The sequence below is a fragment of the Onychostoma macrolepis genome, chromosome 06, assembly GCF_012432095.1.
Source record: "Onychostoma macrolepis isolate SWU-2019 chromosome 06, ASM1243209v1, whole genome shotgun sequence".
Classification (NCBI taxonomy): domain Eukaryota; kingdom Metazoa; phylum Chordata; class Actinopteri; order Cypriniformes; family Cyprinidae; genus Onychostoma; species Onychostoma macrolepis.
Window position 1 is genome coordinate 26,278,457 of NC_081160.1, and position 18,584 is coordinate 26,297,040.

General features: G+C 36.0%; 1 protein-coding gene across 5 annotated transcripts in view; it reads left to right on the forward strand.

Moving 5' to 3' along the window:
• Positions 1-18,584, forward strand: part of LOC131542258 (contactin-4) — an 89,004-nt gene that overhangs the window by 63,696 nt on the left and 6,724 nt on the right. For 4 of the 5 annotated variants that reach the window (XM_058778751.1, XM_058778752.1, XM_058778753.1 and 1 more), the window contains 13 exons: positions 366-550; positions 1,139-1,281; positions 1,445-1,574; positions 2,511-2,661; positions 9,782-9,909; positions 10,641-10,813; positions 12,114-12,231; positions 12,421-12,519; positions 12,608-12,766; positions 13,730-13,879; positions 15,694-15,764; positions 17,032-17,266; positions 17,578-17,693. In XM_058778751.1, the coding sequence (XP_058634734.1) occupies positions 366-550; positions 1,139-1,281; positions 1,445-1,574; positions 2,511-2,661; positions 9,782-9,909; positions 10,641-10,813; positions 12,114-12,231; positions 12,421-12,519; positions 12,608-12,766; positions 13,730-13,879; positions 15,694-15,764; positions 17,032-17,266; positions 17,578-17,693 (1,858 nt within the window). The remainder of the gene's footprint in view (positions 1-365; positions 551-1,138; positions 1,282-1,444; positions 1,575-2,510; positions 2,662-9,781; positions 9,910-10,640; positions 10,814-12,113; positions 12,232-12,420; positions 12,520-12,607; positions 12,767-13,729; positions 13,880-15,693; positions 15,765-17,031; positions 17,267-17,577; positions 17,694-18,584) is intronic. The other variant, XM_058778755.1, reaches the window with a different exon arrangement.

Here is an 18,584-nt window from a genome sequence, read left to right on the forward strand (position 1 = left end):
GATACTTTTTTTTTTTTTTTTTTTTTTTTCAGGATTATTTGATGAATAGAAAGTTTAAAATAATAGCATTTATTTGAACTGGAAATCTTTTGTAACAATATAAATGTCTTTAGTGTCACTTTTTAATCAATTTAATGTGTCCTTTCTAAATAAAAGTATTCATTTATTTCTTCCAAATAATAATAATAATAATAATAAAATAACATACATGCAAGCGACTGGAAAATATGTCAAATTTGAATTTTAATTGTGCAGAAATTGATTGTGTGACATGTTGACTAACTAGTAACTTTAATGAATCATGTTAAGCCTCCATCTTTGCACAGTGTGATGTTAATATGGTGTCTTTTCTTGACTTTTCTCAGTCCAGTGCCTTCTATTTCCTGGAAGAGAGCGGACGGAAGCCCCTTCCCAGGAAAAATGAAGATAAATCACTCGAATGGTGTCCTAGAGATCCCATATTTTCGTCCAGAGGATTCTGGACTTTATGAATGCGTGGCCGAAAACTCCAAAGGACGTAGTATTGCAAAAGGACGTCTTGTATTTCAAAGTAAGGTCAAATACTGACTTAAATATACAGTACATAGCCAAATGGTCAAAATACTTATTGGATGATAATTTGCCCATTTTGCAAATATTTAGTCAGCTGTGTCCCAAAAATTGTGCGCAGAGTATTTTTCACAATGTTAAAAGACCTTTCCTTATCTCTCCTATCCATGCAGCGTTTTGTCGGCCATCACGATTACCGCAGGAGAATCAATAAAAGAAATTTAAATTTTTAATGAGTCAGATAACGGATCACACAGCAACCTGTGGTAAATAATAAATAATGAAAGAATAGATTTTATTGTCAATTGTCAAGGCAAGACTAATTAGAATGGCTATAGCAGGTGTTGTTTAGTCTACCCAGAGAGCCCACAATATATGCACTGCTTCTGTGCTCCTCTACAAGACAGGAAGAATCATCTAGAATTAATGTGCACAGAGTAACCTCATTTTTCGGTGGTTTATAAAACACAATGCTTTCATCATTGTTGCAATGCATTGCAAGGAGAAAGTTCAGAGAGACAGCCGTTGTGTTAAGGCAGGATGCAGACCTCTGCATTTGTATTATGGTAGTTCATTGCTGTTCACACAGATGTGGAACACCTGCAGTGGTCGCAGACTCTGTATGACGCAAACATGGCTATCGAGTCTGATCTTCACTGGGAGTGCAAGGCTAACGGAAAACCTCAACCTGTTTACCGATGGCTTAAGAATGGACAGCCTTTGGTCTCTCAGGTGATAATACTAACCACCAGAATAACACCCCTCAGTGTGAAGTACTAAGACTTGAAATATACTGGCTGAATGTATATGTTGAAATGTTTATGTGTTGGAATATTACATATCTAGGTTATTAGTGGAGCTCGCAATCTGTCCTGACAGTTTTGTTTATGCTCAGGACAGAATTCGTGTTGATGGTGGCGGGTTAACCATCTCCAACATAAACCTGATGGATTCTGGGATGTATCAGTGTTTGGCAGAGAATGATAACGGAGTCATATATGCAAGTGCTGAGCTCAAAGTTGTGGGTAAGCATCTTTCCCTGACATCAAAGAGCTAGTCTTTCCACATGGAAATTGTAGTTTTCAGACCTGGAAAAGCCTTGGAGATTAATGGAATTTGGTTCTGTGTGACCATATGAACGAAGTTATGTTCTGCTCTAAAATATATTTAATGAGGTTGACATATCTGAGAATACAAATGTACAACCACCACAGAAATGTCAATAAAATATTTTAAAACCATATTAATAATCATGAAAGTATAGTCATGATTTCAAGAAATGAACCGATCGTCCCTTCTTTTTTGTTACTAGTTAAAGCATGAAATTAACATGTATAAACATCAGAAGGTCTGCTCAAAGAAACAGTACTGAAATGTATTATGTCTCATGTAATCACTCAAATAGGGTTTCAACCGCAGAAAGATGTCAATAAAACAGCTTGTAAACATTACATTTACCTCGGGAAAGCCATTCAATTTCCATAACCTCATCAGATAACTAGGAAAAAAAAAAAAGTTTACTAAATATATACACTGTATTACATATTTGTTATATTTTTACCTAACGTGTTAGTGATATCTTCATTGTATAAATGTGTCATGGAAACAAGTTTTAATAACAGGCGCTGTTTAAACATTTTTATATTTCAGCAAAAAAACTGGAGTAGAAACATAATTATATAATTAAAATTAAATAAAAACTACCTTATGTGAAGTTTAAATCTTATTATGCAAATCTTTATATGATTAATTAATTGATTACTATTTTTTATTTTCAGTTTTGCTTTTTGGATATATGAAAACTTTAATTTTGGTTTTGTGTTTTGATTAAAAAATATATAATTTCAGTGCATCACTAAAAAGTTAAGACAATTGATTGGTCAAATGTGTGTGAACCCTGATATTCAGTATTTCTAGTGGCGAAATATGTCTGATAAAATCACAAATCCCTTGTCTTTCAGCCTCTCCTCCAGACTTCTCAAAAAACTCAGTGAAGAAGACCACGCTGATCCAGAGAGGTGGGGAAGCTATCATTGAATGCCGGCCGCACGCATCCCCCAGAGCTTCGTATTCTTGGAGGAGAGGCAACGAGTTCCTGAAAGACAGCAAGAGGTACGGGTCAGCAGACCAGTCTCTAATGAAAGGTGCGAAATGAGCCGCTTGCACTCCAGTTGTCTCCAGAGCCTTTGGGTTTGTTTGCACCGCAGTAATGCAGGGTTCTGGTGAAGCGTCTTAGGGCCTGTTCACACAGGGTGCGTTCTTGCATCCATCTGCATGGTTTTTAATAGTATAGTTAACTTTATTCCATAATATACTTTTTTCCAACAAGCAATGTGGATTGTTTCTTTATATATATAATTTATTTACTGATAAATGCAGAGATAAAAACCTCTCCTTGTTGGGTGAAATAGGGGGTATATCTATCTACAGTGCACAGGTGTTACCAAGGCTGCATTTATTAAAACAGTTATATTGTGAATATTGTGAAATATTTTTTACAATTTAAAGAAATCTTCAGAAATCATTCTAATATGCTGATTTGGTAATCAGGAACATTTCTTATTATTACTATCAATGAGGGAAAACAGTTCTGCTGTTAAAGAATTTTGTTTTAGCAGAACAAAAAAGTGCAAAAGAACAGCATTTATTTAAAGATTTATTTAGTGTGTATGTTTGAGCATAAAACGATCTACAAAGTTACAAATCTCAAAGTCCACTCCAAAGGGAGATATTTCGTTTTAAAAAAATCCCTTTTCAAGAACTACAGCGAACGGCTCGTTTGGACTACGAAGTTGTTTTCCTGTATTTGTGACATCACAGATTGTAAATCCCGCCTACGGAGATTTTAATGGTTGGCGGGTGGAGAGAAGCTTGGTTGAGCTCTGCACGTTTCAAAATCGAAACCCAGTGCGGGTGTTTTCATATCACTGTATTTCTGATGGAAACCAACTGTTTTCAGAAAATTTTGGATGTCATTTTCATTTCATCTTGCATATAATGTCTGATAAAGCAGTGTTTGTGAGCGGAGCTGCTTTGTGTACAGCGTTACCGGGGAAACATCGCTCTCTCCTGCTCTAACAGGGCCTCCTGCTGGCAGAGAATTAATTAGCATATATATGCAGCCACAAAAAGTGTAAGTCTGTGGGACTGTGGTATAAATAAATTCAACTGTATAAACATGCAGTTTCACTGCAATTCATGTTATAATGTTAGAATTAAAGAACAATAAACATAATACATTACAGTTGCACTTATCTGTACATAGTAAATGCAGTTATTTTTAAGCTGTTGTTGACATCCCATCTAAACCGTGATTTAGCCAAAAAAAACAACAACAAGAACATTACCACTTTAATATGTCTTGCAATATCCATGCGTGCAAAGGTTCTGCACGATCCTCTTGTTCAATATTCTCGAGGTCTGAATTGATATGGCAATATTGACGAACTTGCTGTTTTGGCAAGGGGCGGGGCAGTACTGAAACGTCGTCTAAGCTGTTCGCCAATCACAACGCACTGGGACAGCTAACCAATCACAACACATTTCATTTTTCGGAAGGCGGGCCTTCATCAAACCCTGAACTAATCGAGCCGTTTGTGTCGGGCTGGGGAGAAAGGTATTGTAATAATGTAAATTATGTGAAAAATAATGCGATTTTCAAACCACCAAGCATGAGAGCATGTTCTAGTACACCCCCAAAACAAAATCAAGACTTTGTAAAAGAGCATAATAGGACCCCTTTAAAATAAAAAATATTGTGTAACGTAATTGTTTACTGTCACTTTTAAACAGATTCATTGGCACAAAACTCCCAATTTTGATTTCCTGGAGATTTAAAATGTCAAAATAATGCTGATGAATGGAAGTAAATTTAAGTGCTTAAATGGAATCCAGTTGTGCTCAATTATATGTTGCAGTTACTTCCCGTAAAAAATAACAATTTATAATGAGAATGCATTTTTTTTAACTCCGTTTCCTACATTCTCTTTCTTAGCTGTCATTATTTGCAAAGCATCAGCCCACTACTGTGTGATATTTTTCTAATTTTTTTTTTCAAACATAATTGCCTTTTCTTTCTTTTTTTGTCCATACCGAACACAAGTTGCTAAGGCACAGATGTTGCACATTCAAAACCAACAACATCCTTCCTGATGGCACTTTTCACACAAGAGTGAGTGCCTAGTGGAACACTAATTAATACACCCCTGGTTCTGCCTCTTTCCTGTGGGGTTTCAATGGGACAGAATCGTTCTAGCATGGCCATGTCAGAACAGGTGGCAGGAGGGACGGGTGTATGATCTCCAGTAATGGATGGGGATGGAGTGATAACCAATGGGAGCTCGCTCTGTGCACTGTGGTCCATGTGGACCTGAGTGAGAACACACATGCCATGACTCACTGATGCTGCCCAGAGTCTCCGTGGAGTGATGTGATTATTGGATGAGGGAGAGGGGGAGCGATAGAAAGGGGGAGAGGGAGTGGAAGTTAGAGCGAACGGAGGAAATGAGACAAGAGGTGCAAGACTGTGTATCAGATAGTGTCTATCAGAGGGTCAGGGTAAGCCTGAAATGGAGTGCTAACCGACTCCTAACTCCGTACTTCACAGTAAGTACGGCACGCCGCATACTGCTGTTTTGTAGCGTATGCAACATTATGCAATATGCCGAAAAGATTTCAGTAAACGGTGAGTGCAAGTTTAATTTAGCAAGTGGCATCCAGTTATCATTTTGCAGTTATTTACCGGTTTTAAGAAGTTATGTTTTAGCTTTTGACAGTCCACTCAAATCTATCAGGAACGAAACGGACGGTCAAGTCAAGAGCACTGCATTGTGGGATACATTATTGCACATTGTACATATTATTGATTTAGAAATAGTAGCCTATATGAAACAATCTACACAAATAATCAGTGCATGTTTAATTCGGCAAATGGCATCTAGTTCATTTTGGAAATTGTTATTTTGTTGTTATTTTTAGATTTTGAGTAGCAATGTTTTTGACAGTTCACCTAAATATGTTGAAGGAAATGGAGGGTCAAGTCAAGTCCACTGCATTATGGGATACACTATTGCACATTGTGTGTGCAATAGTGTTCATACTTTTAGGAATAGTAGCCTACATGAAACAATTATGCAGTACGTACAAATAAAGAGTGCATGTCTAATTCAGCAAGTGGCATTTAGTTATTATTTTGGAAACAGTCCAGTCAAGCACACTGCATATATTGTTGTCGGAATACTGTTGTTTTAAAAATGCTTGAAGCTATATGCATAAATAAACAGCACATGTTTAATTCACCAAGTGGTATCTAGTTGTTATTTTGGAAATAGTTATTTTCAGATATTGTGTAGAAATATCTCAAAGGGATAGTTCACCCAAAAATTTAATGAAATCATCATTTACTCACCCTTAAGTTGTTCCAAACTTGTATGAGTTTCTTTCTTCTATTAAACATAAAAGAAGATATTTTTGAAAAAGTGGGTAACCAAACCGTTTCTGGTCCCGATTGACTTCCATAGTATGAAAAAAAAAAACACCATGGAAGTCAATGGGGACCAGAAATGGTTTGGTTATCCACATTTTTCAAAATATCTTTTGTGTTTAGCAGAAGAAAGAAATTCCTACAGGTTTGGAAGAGCTTGAAGTTGAGTAAATAATGACAGAATTTTCATTTTTAGGTGAACTATCTCTTTAACTTCTAACAATCCACTTTAATGCACACACACTGTGCACACTGTATAATAATGTTTTACATATAGTAGTCTTTGTGAAGTAGTATGGAATATGCGACAAATACTATTCCACACAATGTGCTCTGGTTAGTTGTGTTTGGAATGAATCATTAGTATACTGCCTGCTGCATAATGCATACCATTTAAAATATGCATTTTGTAAAACTGAAAATATGCTGCAAAATGTTTCAAACAGCATGGTTCAAGCAATATTGTTATTGTAAATTACGTTTATTTCAGCAATTGGTGTCTAGTCTGTATATTACGGGGGCCGAGGGAGCTCAACGCGCTGCAACTTCAGAAAACACATGCAAGTTGTTTTCTTAATTTGCAGGTGTTTTTTTTTCTATTTGCAGCATGTTGAGCTCTCTTAGCCACCGTAGTATATAAAAAAAAAATAAAACATTTTAATCTAATTTTGTACTCTTAACAGTCCAATCAAATAATTTTACTTCTAGTTCATTTGTTACAATGGAAACTGAATTTTATGGTGACAGTTTTCTCACACAGTGTGCTCTGCTCTATATTGCTCATTTTGACAAATGTAAAGCAGTATGGTTATATGTTTATTCCATGCATGGAGCACATTTGTATACTATGCTTACTGGAAATATAGCACCCTGCAAATTTAATGTTTACTTTTTTTTTTAGCAAGGACATACTATATTGATTAACCATGACATGAGATTAATAATAAAATGATTTCTGCTGAAAATTCAAGCTTTACCATCATAGGAATTAATTACCTTTTAAAATATGAAAATAGAAAAGTTATTTTAAATTGTAATAATATTTCACAATATTACTGTTTTTACTGTATTTGTGATCAAGTAAATGCAGCCTTGGTGAACATGAGACTTTTTTTCAAACTTAAAAAAAAAAAAATCCCAAACTTTTAAAAGGTAGTTTAGGTACTATGCCCTTCTGAGGCACACAGATAGATGCTTTGTGGATAAATATGATTGTTAAGTCTGAAATGTTCTCACGGCAATCTGATTTACTTTGAAGCAGTGCAAACACGAACATTTCAATCGTGTTTCATCTCACACTCCTAAGTTTGTATCAAGTCAATATGTGTTGCACCGTAGACTTTGTGATTGTCTGGACGTGCCTCAACATGCGAGGAGAAGCATCGATTAGTCATCGTATTCCACAGGGCGGTCAGGAGAGGAAGGATCAGAGACTGATTACAAAGCCATCATGTCTTGACGCACATATAAATGTGGCTCCTTGTGGTCAGAAGTTTCGTTCCGTAAGCAGATAGCTCTTGCCTTTTTTCCTATTGGTTTTGCAGCTCATTGCTCACGGGTCGTCTGGTCGGCACGCTTCTATCGCTCAATGTTTGATATTTTTGTCAATAAATCAGAGGAAAGCTCTCGGCGTAAAGCATGTTCTCTGAGCCATAGTAAATACATATTTATTTTAAAAAGCGGCGGCTGAAATTGTTTGATTTCTGAGCTGGCAGGTCTGCTGCGCTCGTGCTTGATTTGTTCTGGGAGAAGGTCACAGCGGATCTCAACGTTATATATTTACATTGCTCTCTTTATTTATCTATCTATCATTTCTTTCATTTTATTCCTAGTTATTAAAAGCAAAGCAGCATTGTTTGTTGATGTACATCAAGGTCGATGAAGCACTTCTGAGAATTGTTTTATGAAATCAGTTGCAGGATGTCTGACAAGTTTCCATTTAAACAAAATATGCATACATAATAAAAAAATATTATACTTTTTACAATTTCTGAAGAAAATGCACATATTTTGCATAACAACAACATAACAAATGCATAAATTATCACTTGCAATGCGCTTATCTTACACGCCTCTCCTACACAACCTACGTAATTTTAGCTATCATTCATATCTGCCAAATACACATTTAATACAGAGGGTTAGGGGAGGGTTATGAAAAATCCATAACATGCGTATGAACAAGCACCACTAATAAAAACCTGTTTGAATAGAGCAAGAGAATCTGTTTTGTTTGTGCTGTTGCAGCTCTGTTACGAAGTCAGATCTCTAGCCAGGTTTGCATTTCATTCAGACGCTATCAACATCTCCTCACATGATCCAGACAGCCTTCTGCAAGAGCTCCATAATCACATCTGCTCTTGCTGCCTTTTTGGAAACGCTTTTTAATGTGTCGATAGCATCTTACATGTGTTGGATAATGATAAGGCCGCAGGTAAGAATTCAAACCAGCTTCCCTTTTGCATCCTCTTCCCTTTCACTTTATTCTTGCCTTAATATAGCAGTATTCACTTGTGAATTTAAAGGTTTCATCTTTTAGAATCCCATTAACTGACTGTATCCTGTTGAAAACTCTGTCTATTTAAGCTGAATGATTTTCTACAGTTTTCAGACTTTAAAAAAAAATAAACAAGCATACCAAGAGAAATATACTGGTTGTTTTTGTGTTATTCTGTCTGGAATAGTTGGGCTGAGACTGTGTCTTTAAGAATTTATTTTGGGGAGGCAAGAAGGAAGGAAGGAACGAAGGAAGGAAGGTTGCTGTATCCTTGAACATTAAAGCTCTGATCCAGTACCTGAGCAGACTCTGTGTGTCAGAGAACGTGTTGGGTTAAAGACCATCTTTGCTTATTCTTTCATCTGTTCCAGTAGACTGTCAGTTTCACCACCCAAATACATTTACTCTTACTTAACACAGTTCTATAATACATAGTTGAAGATTTTGGATGCTTATATATCTCACACACCTCTCCTACATAAACTACATAATTTTAGCCATCATTCATATCAGCAAAATACACACTTAATAACAAGGGTTAGGGGTTATGAAAAATGCATAACCTGTGTATGAACAACCAGTTCTAATAAAAACCTGTTTGAGGAGAGTGAAAGAATCTGTTTTGTCTGTTTTGGTATACACACACACACACACACACACACACACTGTTCAAGAAACTGTTCAAAAGTTATTTTGTTAAATATTTTTACTGTCAAAAAATAAAATAAAATAAATAAATAAATAAAAATAAAAATATATATAATATACTATATATATTAGTGCTGTCAAACAATTAATTGTGATTAATCGCATCCAAAATAAATGTTTTTGTTTACATAATATATGAGTGTGGACTGTGTATATTTATTATGTATATATAAATACAAACACATGCATGTACTGTATATGTTTAAGAAAAATATGTAATGTTTATATATTAAATATATTTATATATATATATATATATATAATATAAGATATAATTATATAAATGTATATACATGTAAATTTTTTCAAAATATATACTGTATGTGTGTATTTATATATACATACATAATAAATAAACACAGTACACATACATATATTATGTAAACAAAACTTTTATTTTGGATGCGATTAATCGCAATGAATCGTTTGACAGCACTAATACACATATATTTTTTTTAATATAACATTTATTTATTATTTAATAAACAGCATTGTTATATGAAGATTTCATCGGTTGTTCCAACAGTTTTTATTTACTGTTGTAGGCGGACCATCTCAGAGGACGGCACCCTCAGGATCACCAATGTTACCAAATCCGACGCAGGGAGGTACACTTGTATCGCCAGAAACCCCTTCGGTACATCCAGCAGTTCTGGGACTTTAGTCGTCAAAGGTAAAGCACCTTTCACATTTCACAAACAGCACATTTCTCTTGCTTCTAAGCGGACGCCTTAAACCGGATGAGAACCAGTGGAAAAACAGTGAGCAACCCAAGCATGAAATTGATAATGAAATATATAGTTGTTTTATGTTCCTGCCGGTTTGACAGAGGTATAACTCATCCAAGCTTTTGTCATGTGTGAGTTATTGGTCCAGCCGTTGGTGTAAAAAAAAATAAAAATCTGAGCCGTCCACAGCACCGGGAGCGGATTTCATCCTCGTCTCCCCAGTCGCTTTCTGCATGTTTAATTAAAAATATGCTGCTGTTGCAAGTTTTTTTTTTCCTCAATTTACTCCTTTAATAACTTATGGCATTACATATGCATGTTTTTTGAACACTTTGTAGGGTTATTCAAATTCAGGAATGAATAAAAAAAGTATAATTTTGTTGGTGTTAAATTTAAAAATTTAAAAATTCTCAGATTATCTTTTGTGATGCCTAGTAAGTGAATCAACAAGTACCTGCTGAATAGAACAACTTCATCTATGAATTTAGCTGGTTTAAGGTGGTTTAGGCTGGTCTGGCTGTTTTCCCAGGCTGGTTTTCAGTTTGTTTAGATGGTTGGCCGTTGAGTCTCCAAACCTGAAAACTCTCATGAATTAATGCATAACTAAAGACCTTCAACAGTTCTGTCCTAGTCCTATCTTCCCTTTATCTCGCTTAAAACTTTTTTTTTTTGGCAGAACCGACCAAGATTACAGTCCCTCCTTTGAGTATGGATGCCACAGTGGGAGAGAGCATTGTCTTGCCGTGTGAAGTATCTAAAGACTCCACTCTACACCCCATCTTCAAGTGGTTCTTCAACGGCAAGCTCATCGATTTCACTCGACACGATCACTTCGGGATGATTGGAGGGGTGCGTTTCTGTCAGTCATTATAATTCAAAGCTACAAATGCTGTATTTCTGAATTACTGTAGCCTTGGATTCCTCTTTGAAATCACTCGGGGTAGAGGAATGCGAGTGAGGAATGATTGGGATCTGGTGTTTTAACATTTTTTTTAGCCCAGCTAGCAATGGGGGGAACTTGAGTACAAGGGCACCTGGCTGCTCTGTGAACATAGAGGCACAAATCTGTCTGATTACAGGATTTGCATCGTACTCTGTTTAACACACAGTGAACCTCAAATAGCAATCCACAGGACCCACTCTCTCACTGTGTAGATCATCTACAGAGCTTTTAAGTTGCCAAGTATTGCTTTTGACAACCTGGAGAGACCAATGAACAAATGCATAAATGGCGGGCTTTCACTAACAGCAGAAGGATTGCTTGTCCAACGAGTTAAAAGAACCCTATCTGAACTGAAGAGCCAAGCAAATATGAGAGCTTTTTGCTACTGCTATTTGTTTCTTGATGTTTTTCAAATGTGATGTAACTACAGAAATGAAAATGTATACTTGATTTTAGAGACTTTAAAGTTTCCCTTTAAGTACCGCAGTGATACCATAAAAATACACACTACCGTTCAAAAATTATTTTGATTTTTTTAAAGAAATTAATACTTTTTTCAGCAAGGATGTATTATATTGATCAAAAGTGACAATTAGAATTTTACAAATTTGTTTCAAATAAATGTTCTTTTGAACTTTCTATTCATCAAACAATCCTTAAAAATATACAGTTTTCACAAAAATATTAAGAAGGACAACCATTTTTAACAATGGAAATAACAAATGTTAGCAATTTAGCATATTAGAATGATTTCTGAAGGATCATGTGACACTGGAGTAATGGCTGCTAAAAATTCAGCTTTGCCATCAAATAATAAATTGCATTTTAAAATATATTGAAATACAAAAAAATACATTCACAATATTACTGGTTTTACAAATGCAACCTTGGTGAACATAAGAGACTTCTTTCAAAAACATTTCTAAATAGTAGTTTACAATAAAGTCTACTATTTGCAGGTTAATGTTTTTTTTGTTTTTATTATTATCTTAATTAGGTGGGTTATATATATATATATACATATTCCATAATACATGAATGCAGCAATCAAATTACTGGATGGATGGATGGATGGATGGATATATAGATAGATAGATAGATAGATAGATAGATAGATAGATAGATAGATAGATAGATAGATAGATAGATAGATAGATAGATAGATTTTTTCTTTACAAATGTTTTATATAATATTCTTTGTTATAGGGCTCTTCTGGGGATCTTATGATCAGGAACGTGCAGCTGAAGCACTCTGGGAAGTACGTCTGTATGGTGCATACAGCAGTGGACAGTGTGTCTGCAGCTGCAGACTTAATTGTCAGAGGTATGTGAATCTCCCCCCGCGGAGGCTGTTCAGTATTCTACACTTTTCTGAGCATTTATCAAATATAAATTAAAAAGGCCTCACAATTTGCCCCGCTATTTCTATTTTATTACGTTATTCAGCTCTTGAAGTAATGACTACAGGAGTATCTGAAATCAATGCATTAATTCCCTGCTTCGTGCTCTTTAGAACCTTTTGTATTTCCATCATCAAGTGAAGGATCTCTCTCCCTGGTTCTGAATATTAAGCATGTCGCCTTTTGTGGGCAGACTTGTCTCACATCGCAAGGTACTTGGTCACCTTGCTGTGCCCTTCTCTGATGAGGATACGCAGCAAGTTTGAGTCCTTTTTGTCTCTTTGGCGGTGATGTTGTCAGGGCCCCCTGGTGCTCCGGTGGGCGTGTTGGTGGGGGACGTCACAGACAGGACTGCTCAGCTCTCGTGGGGCCCCGGACTTGACAACCACAGTCCTGTTACCCTCTACATCGTGCAAGCCAGGACCCCTTTCTCTATCGGCTGGCAGGCAGTCAAAACTGGTATAGGACTCTACATACTTTCTTACTGAATCTGGGTTCATTATAGAATATTGTTGCAGGAAGCAACTGTTCATGTGCTTTTTACTGTAACTTACAAAAAAGTACTCTGTAAGAAATGATCTTAATTTTAATGGTAAAAACTATACAAATGCTACAATAAAAACCTGTTAATTGGTTAATGTAAATTTACTGACTGTATACGGTAAAAAAAAAAATTGAATGGCATTTCCTGTAAATGTACAATAAAATACTGTTAAATTTCATAATTTCATAAAATTTCAAGACACATTATGAATTAAATTGACAATCCCACAATTTTCACTTCACATTTGATGTAAATACAAGTTGAAATAAATATAAATTTTGTGTCTTTTTTTACAGTGTACTTTTATCAGATGACAATACCATGATACTTTGATACTTTCTATATACCATAGTGCCATATTCATATAAAATGAAATTAATTGGCACAATCATATAGGGATGAACAGACAATATTTCACCCTTTCCCAATTATTTACTCATGTGGCACAATAATGTTTCTTTATAATATAGTGCCATAGTCATATAATATGAAATTAATTGGCACAATGATATAGGAATAAACAATCAATATATCAATCTCTTTAGCAACTTTTTTCCAATTATTTACTCGTGGCATAATAATGTCTTTCAGTAAACTTAATTTGGGGGCTTTTCTTAATAATTGCATTGTTACGTGTAATTATTTGTGATTAGATAGATAGCAAACAGAAAGCAACTGTTCATATGTTTTTACTTAAATGTGATTTATGCAAATGCTTTTTTTTAATACACTGTGAAAGATAAAAACAGAAACAGGCAATTGCTAAGACAGACCGAAATATATCTGCATAAGTAAATGCAAAATAATTATGCTAGGCTACTCATTTGCGCAGATGGGCATTGATGTGTTTTTCCATTCCAAATTTTTTTTAATCCTAGTTCCTGATTCTGTGCCTGGACAGATGATTCATGCGACGGCGGTCAATCTAAATCCATGGGTAGATTATGAATTTAGAGTTGTGGCTATCAACAACGTGGGGATGGGGGAGCCCAGCGTGCCATCCAAACCTGTTCGCACCAAAGCTGCAGGTAAGCGTTCATCCCTCCCGATTCCATATCTGTCATCTCTAATACATCAGGAAGGAGAAAATGTAATTTAATTCTATAATTAGTTTAAATCACCAGGAGTGACTCCTCGTAATAGAGTTCAGGCATGAGAAATAAACACTCGAGCATTCACACTGGTTTTCCTGGGAACATCCAAATTGCAAAATAATTTACAGACAATTAGGACACAAATTAAGTGCGCCGAAATCGGAATGGCATCACAGAAGGGCTGGCATTTTTAGTTAATTAATTTAAAACCGCAAGAAATTGTGGTTGCATGGAAATTTAGAACAAAATAAAACATGTAGCTATATTCTTTAACGTTAGATCCAACCCTGCTGCGCTCAACGGCTGGACATAAGCAATCAGGAAATGCAGCTATCAATAATTCATGTCGACATCAACAAAAATTGAGTGGACTTCTCCCATATTCTGAGGCAGTAACACTTGAAAGGCTCTATTTTAAGCTCAGGTACTGTGTGCAAATGCTTCGATCACTGATTCACAAATAGGCGCAGGCTTCATCACACAATCCCGAATGAAAATGACATGCAAACAGCTGTTGTATTTCAGATCCCAATTATTCAGCAAAAAAAAAAAAAAAAAAACTTAGTTCAAAAAGAGACAGTGCATTTGCTAGGATTTTATGGTATTTAACATAAATCAAAGATATAGGTCATTTTCTGACATAATTACTGATAAATAGTTAACATATTGCACAGTGGGACAATATTGTAAATAGTTATGAAGTGTAAATAGTCATAATCATGGTTATTAGTCTTCCCTTTGGCTGGGGAATTGGCCATTATTTACTTTTAATTAATTTTCATCCAGACAGTGTAAATATGTTACAGTTTAACACTGTTCACACAATGAGAAAATAATATTTAGCAATGCTTAGTGACTGACTCCTTATTTAACTTTCAATCTACACTATATGCATATAGATGCATTATATATACTGCAAAATAAACCAGAGCATACTAAAAAAAAACAAATGCAAATACATAATTTATTCATAATTATTCAGTACTATGCACATTACATTAAACATTGCTGAGTATTAACTGATTACAGTACGTGTAATCTCTATTATGTAATCAGATTCCAAAAATTAAGACTGTAATACATCTTAAAATGCTCATCATTAAAATGCTTTTTATCAATGCACAAAGCTATTGCAGTTCTTACATTAACCCCAGTTTGGCAAACCCTTGTATAATGTAAAGTTTAATGCATCTTATGATGTTGATATAAAAAATTTGAATGTTTTATTTTTCTTTACTTTTTTATATGAATATGGTGCGTTTAATGTAAGTTTAAAACAAGTTTGACAAAAGTAATCTAAAAGTAATCTTAAAAGTAGTTGAATTGCATTACTAAAATGAGTACATTACTAACTACAGTTTTTATCATGTAATCTGTAATCAGTAACGGACTACAATTAGTAAGTAATCTACCCAGCTCTGACGTTAAAACTTCTTAAACTAGCTTGAATGTGTTAGATTTGCTGGTCTTAAATTGGTCTAACTGGTCTTCAACCCTGCCCAAGCAGGTGTTCAGCTAAAAAGTGCACAAAACCCCACTAAAACCAGGCTGAGAAACATATGCTATGACCAAACATTCATTTTCATCAAGAAACTAAAAATTCTACCTCATTCAGATTCTTTGAACCATTTTGAAAAGACCATTGAGCCGCACCTAAGGAAAAGGAAGTGTTCGGATTTGCCTCCAATCCCACAGGTATAAAGCCCGTTTCTTCTGTTCTGTTGTGTGTTCTCTGTTCTGGCTGGCAGATCCTGAAGTCGCCCCGGCTAACGTGAGTGGAGGTGGAGGAAGCCGAGGCGAACTGGTGATTGTTTGGGAGGTGAGCTCAGCATCTTTATTGTGACAGGAGCATTTTCAAACCAGTCTTCTCTTGTGAAGCGGATTCTGAGGGAATTCTCCACGGTGACGTGGTTTAAATTAGACAAGGTTTAATTAAAAGGCAACGCTGTCGTCTTTGCTCTTTGCCTCAGTGGGATTGCTCCCTCTGGTATGTAAATCATAATGAAGATGCAGATATGAGACAGCTTTCATACCAGTAAATCTGAAATGACAATGTTTATCAATGGCTTTCTCTTAATCTCACCGGCTGTCACGGCAGATATTCAGCGGCGTGTTTAAACACAGTATTACTTTCAAAATACGGCACATTTTTCACTAAGTCCAGAGGTTTCTTGACTGACACAGTAGTGCTTAAATCTGTCAACCTTATTTACTTATATTCACTGTATTTCAGATTATGTAAGCAACAATGTAAACCTACCACGGAAAATTACTTGTCAACTTGCACTAATGTAACGCCATGTCAGCTGAATGATTTTGCTTTAATGCATTTTTGAGGGACTAATATTATTGCTCACACCTTGAACAACCCTATTACCCTATGAAACTTTGCCTTGTAAATTGTCCTGCATCGTTTGTGCTACAGGCATGAGTGACACCTCAAATAACAGGACTTTGTTGAAGAGAGCAGCACTTGCTATTGTTTTTTCAAAGCGTTTGTTATTATAATGATAAAATTACTCCTACAGTTAGCTCCGGTGCTTGAATCTGATTGGTGCCCACTTTTTAAGCAGGTACAAGACTGTGTACTTAAAAACTTTAATGAAGGAAAGAACAACATTCCCATAAAGCAGAGAAGTACAATTCCATAAAACTATTCATTTAAAGTTGTTAATTATATCTATAGACACAATATATTTATTGCAAAATATGCATATATGTATACAAATATTTAAATTTTTATATAAGTCATGGGAGAAGCTTATTGGTGGAAATTTCTGCACAGCATCATAGGTAATGTAGTTTTTCATCACGCATTCCGCTGTTAAACACGATTTGATCAGGTAATAAAAATATTTGAGTAATATTTTTATCCTTGTAATATTAAATATTTGCATGCAGATTTTGCAACAAAATGCTTAATGGGATTGCAGTTCTTTCCCTCATTAAAGCCGTTAAATACGTGTAAGGCGCTTTGGATGAAAGCGTCTGCCAAATGCGTAAATGTAAAACCACAGGAACGAAACAAGTGACTTTCTTTATTGAATCACGTAACATTTTTTAATTCTCATCTTCTTTTCTCACAGCCTGTGCCAGAGGAGCTACAAAATGGAGAAAAGTTTGGCTACGTGGTGGCATTTCGTCCACTTGGCACCACAACATGGAAACAAAGCGTGTTGGCTTCAGCAGATGCATCACGATACATTTATAAAAATGATACATTTCCACCACTCACTCAGTTTGAAGTAAAAGTCGGCGTCTACAACGAGATCGGAGAGGGACCGTTTAGCCCCGTGGTCAATGTATATTCAGCAGATGAAGGTTAATATGCTTGTGTTCTGTGTTGATTGTATGCAAATTGGGCAAGGACATTATTGGACATCGCTTAGGAATGACAAAAGTTGATGGATGCGTTTTAAGTTTTAATTACACTCCCTCTACAGCTGTGTTAGTGCACTTTGATGGTAATTTCTTTATTCGCAAGTGTGCTAACAGCGCAATTAGTTCTTGCAAACAGGTGGTACATTTAAGCACCAAAGACTGATGTTGGATGAATCCTGTAAACTGTCTGTTCTCATTATCTGTTGTTTTTCACATTCTTTCCCCGTTTTTAATATGTCTGACATCAACAGAACCCTCAGTAGCTCCTCCCAGAGTCTGGGCCCGCACTCTGTCTGCATCTGAGATCGAGGTATTCTGGGAACCTGTTCACCAAAGCGGCAGCAAAGGACGGATAACAGGCTACGAGGTACATAAACACCATAAATGGAGGGAGGGAAAAAAAGAGGCTCTGACCTCACACTGCATCACCTCAATCAGATTCCTTAATGTATGCACTGATGGCAGGGTGTGCAATTTCCTGTTCCCCAACAAGAGTCTGCGATCCCCCGGCCACATTTTTCACAATCTCATCTGCAGAATGAAGAGGTCTTCTCACAGCTGGTCCTGTCTCCCGGGGAGCGCCAATACCCAGGCTTTCTGGGCACTTATATAAATCACCTTTCAGATGTGTGGACATCATACATCAATTCCCCCTCCTGCAAACACTTCAGCTGCTAGGTCGTTTCTCACTGCGTGAGAAACCCACAGGATTCTGCCCATTTCTCTCCTTCCAACCCGAACGAGCCTCCACGAGAAATCCCAGGTCATGCGGTTGTTCCGTGGTGAAACCACAAAGTCGTTCACAGCTTCGGGTAGTAAAAAAAAGCACATATGAAAATCCACAAATACTTCCAGAGTCCCTTGCTGCGGTGTGCAGATGTTTATTGAACGTAGTAAAAAAAGAAACCGAGTCACAGTGACTTTGTCACAGAGTTAGTGTATCGAACGCTAATACAGGAACAAAAATGACATTCTTCTCAAGTCGATTTCTTAGCTGCGAGGTTGGAAGCACACGTACTCAAGCAGAAACATCATGCTCATTCAAACATTAAAATGAATATGTGCGCGTGTGTGTGTGTGTGTGTGTGTTAAATTTGACATATCTTTGTTTCTTTCCTTTTCAACATGTGACTTATTTTGGGTAAAATATTCATATTTCATTAGCAATTTCTTTACCATATGATCACTTTTAAAAGTACTTCCAAAAAAGTTTTTTTTGTTTTTGTTTTGCGAGCTGCTAGATGGAGAACTTTAATTA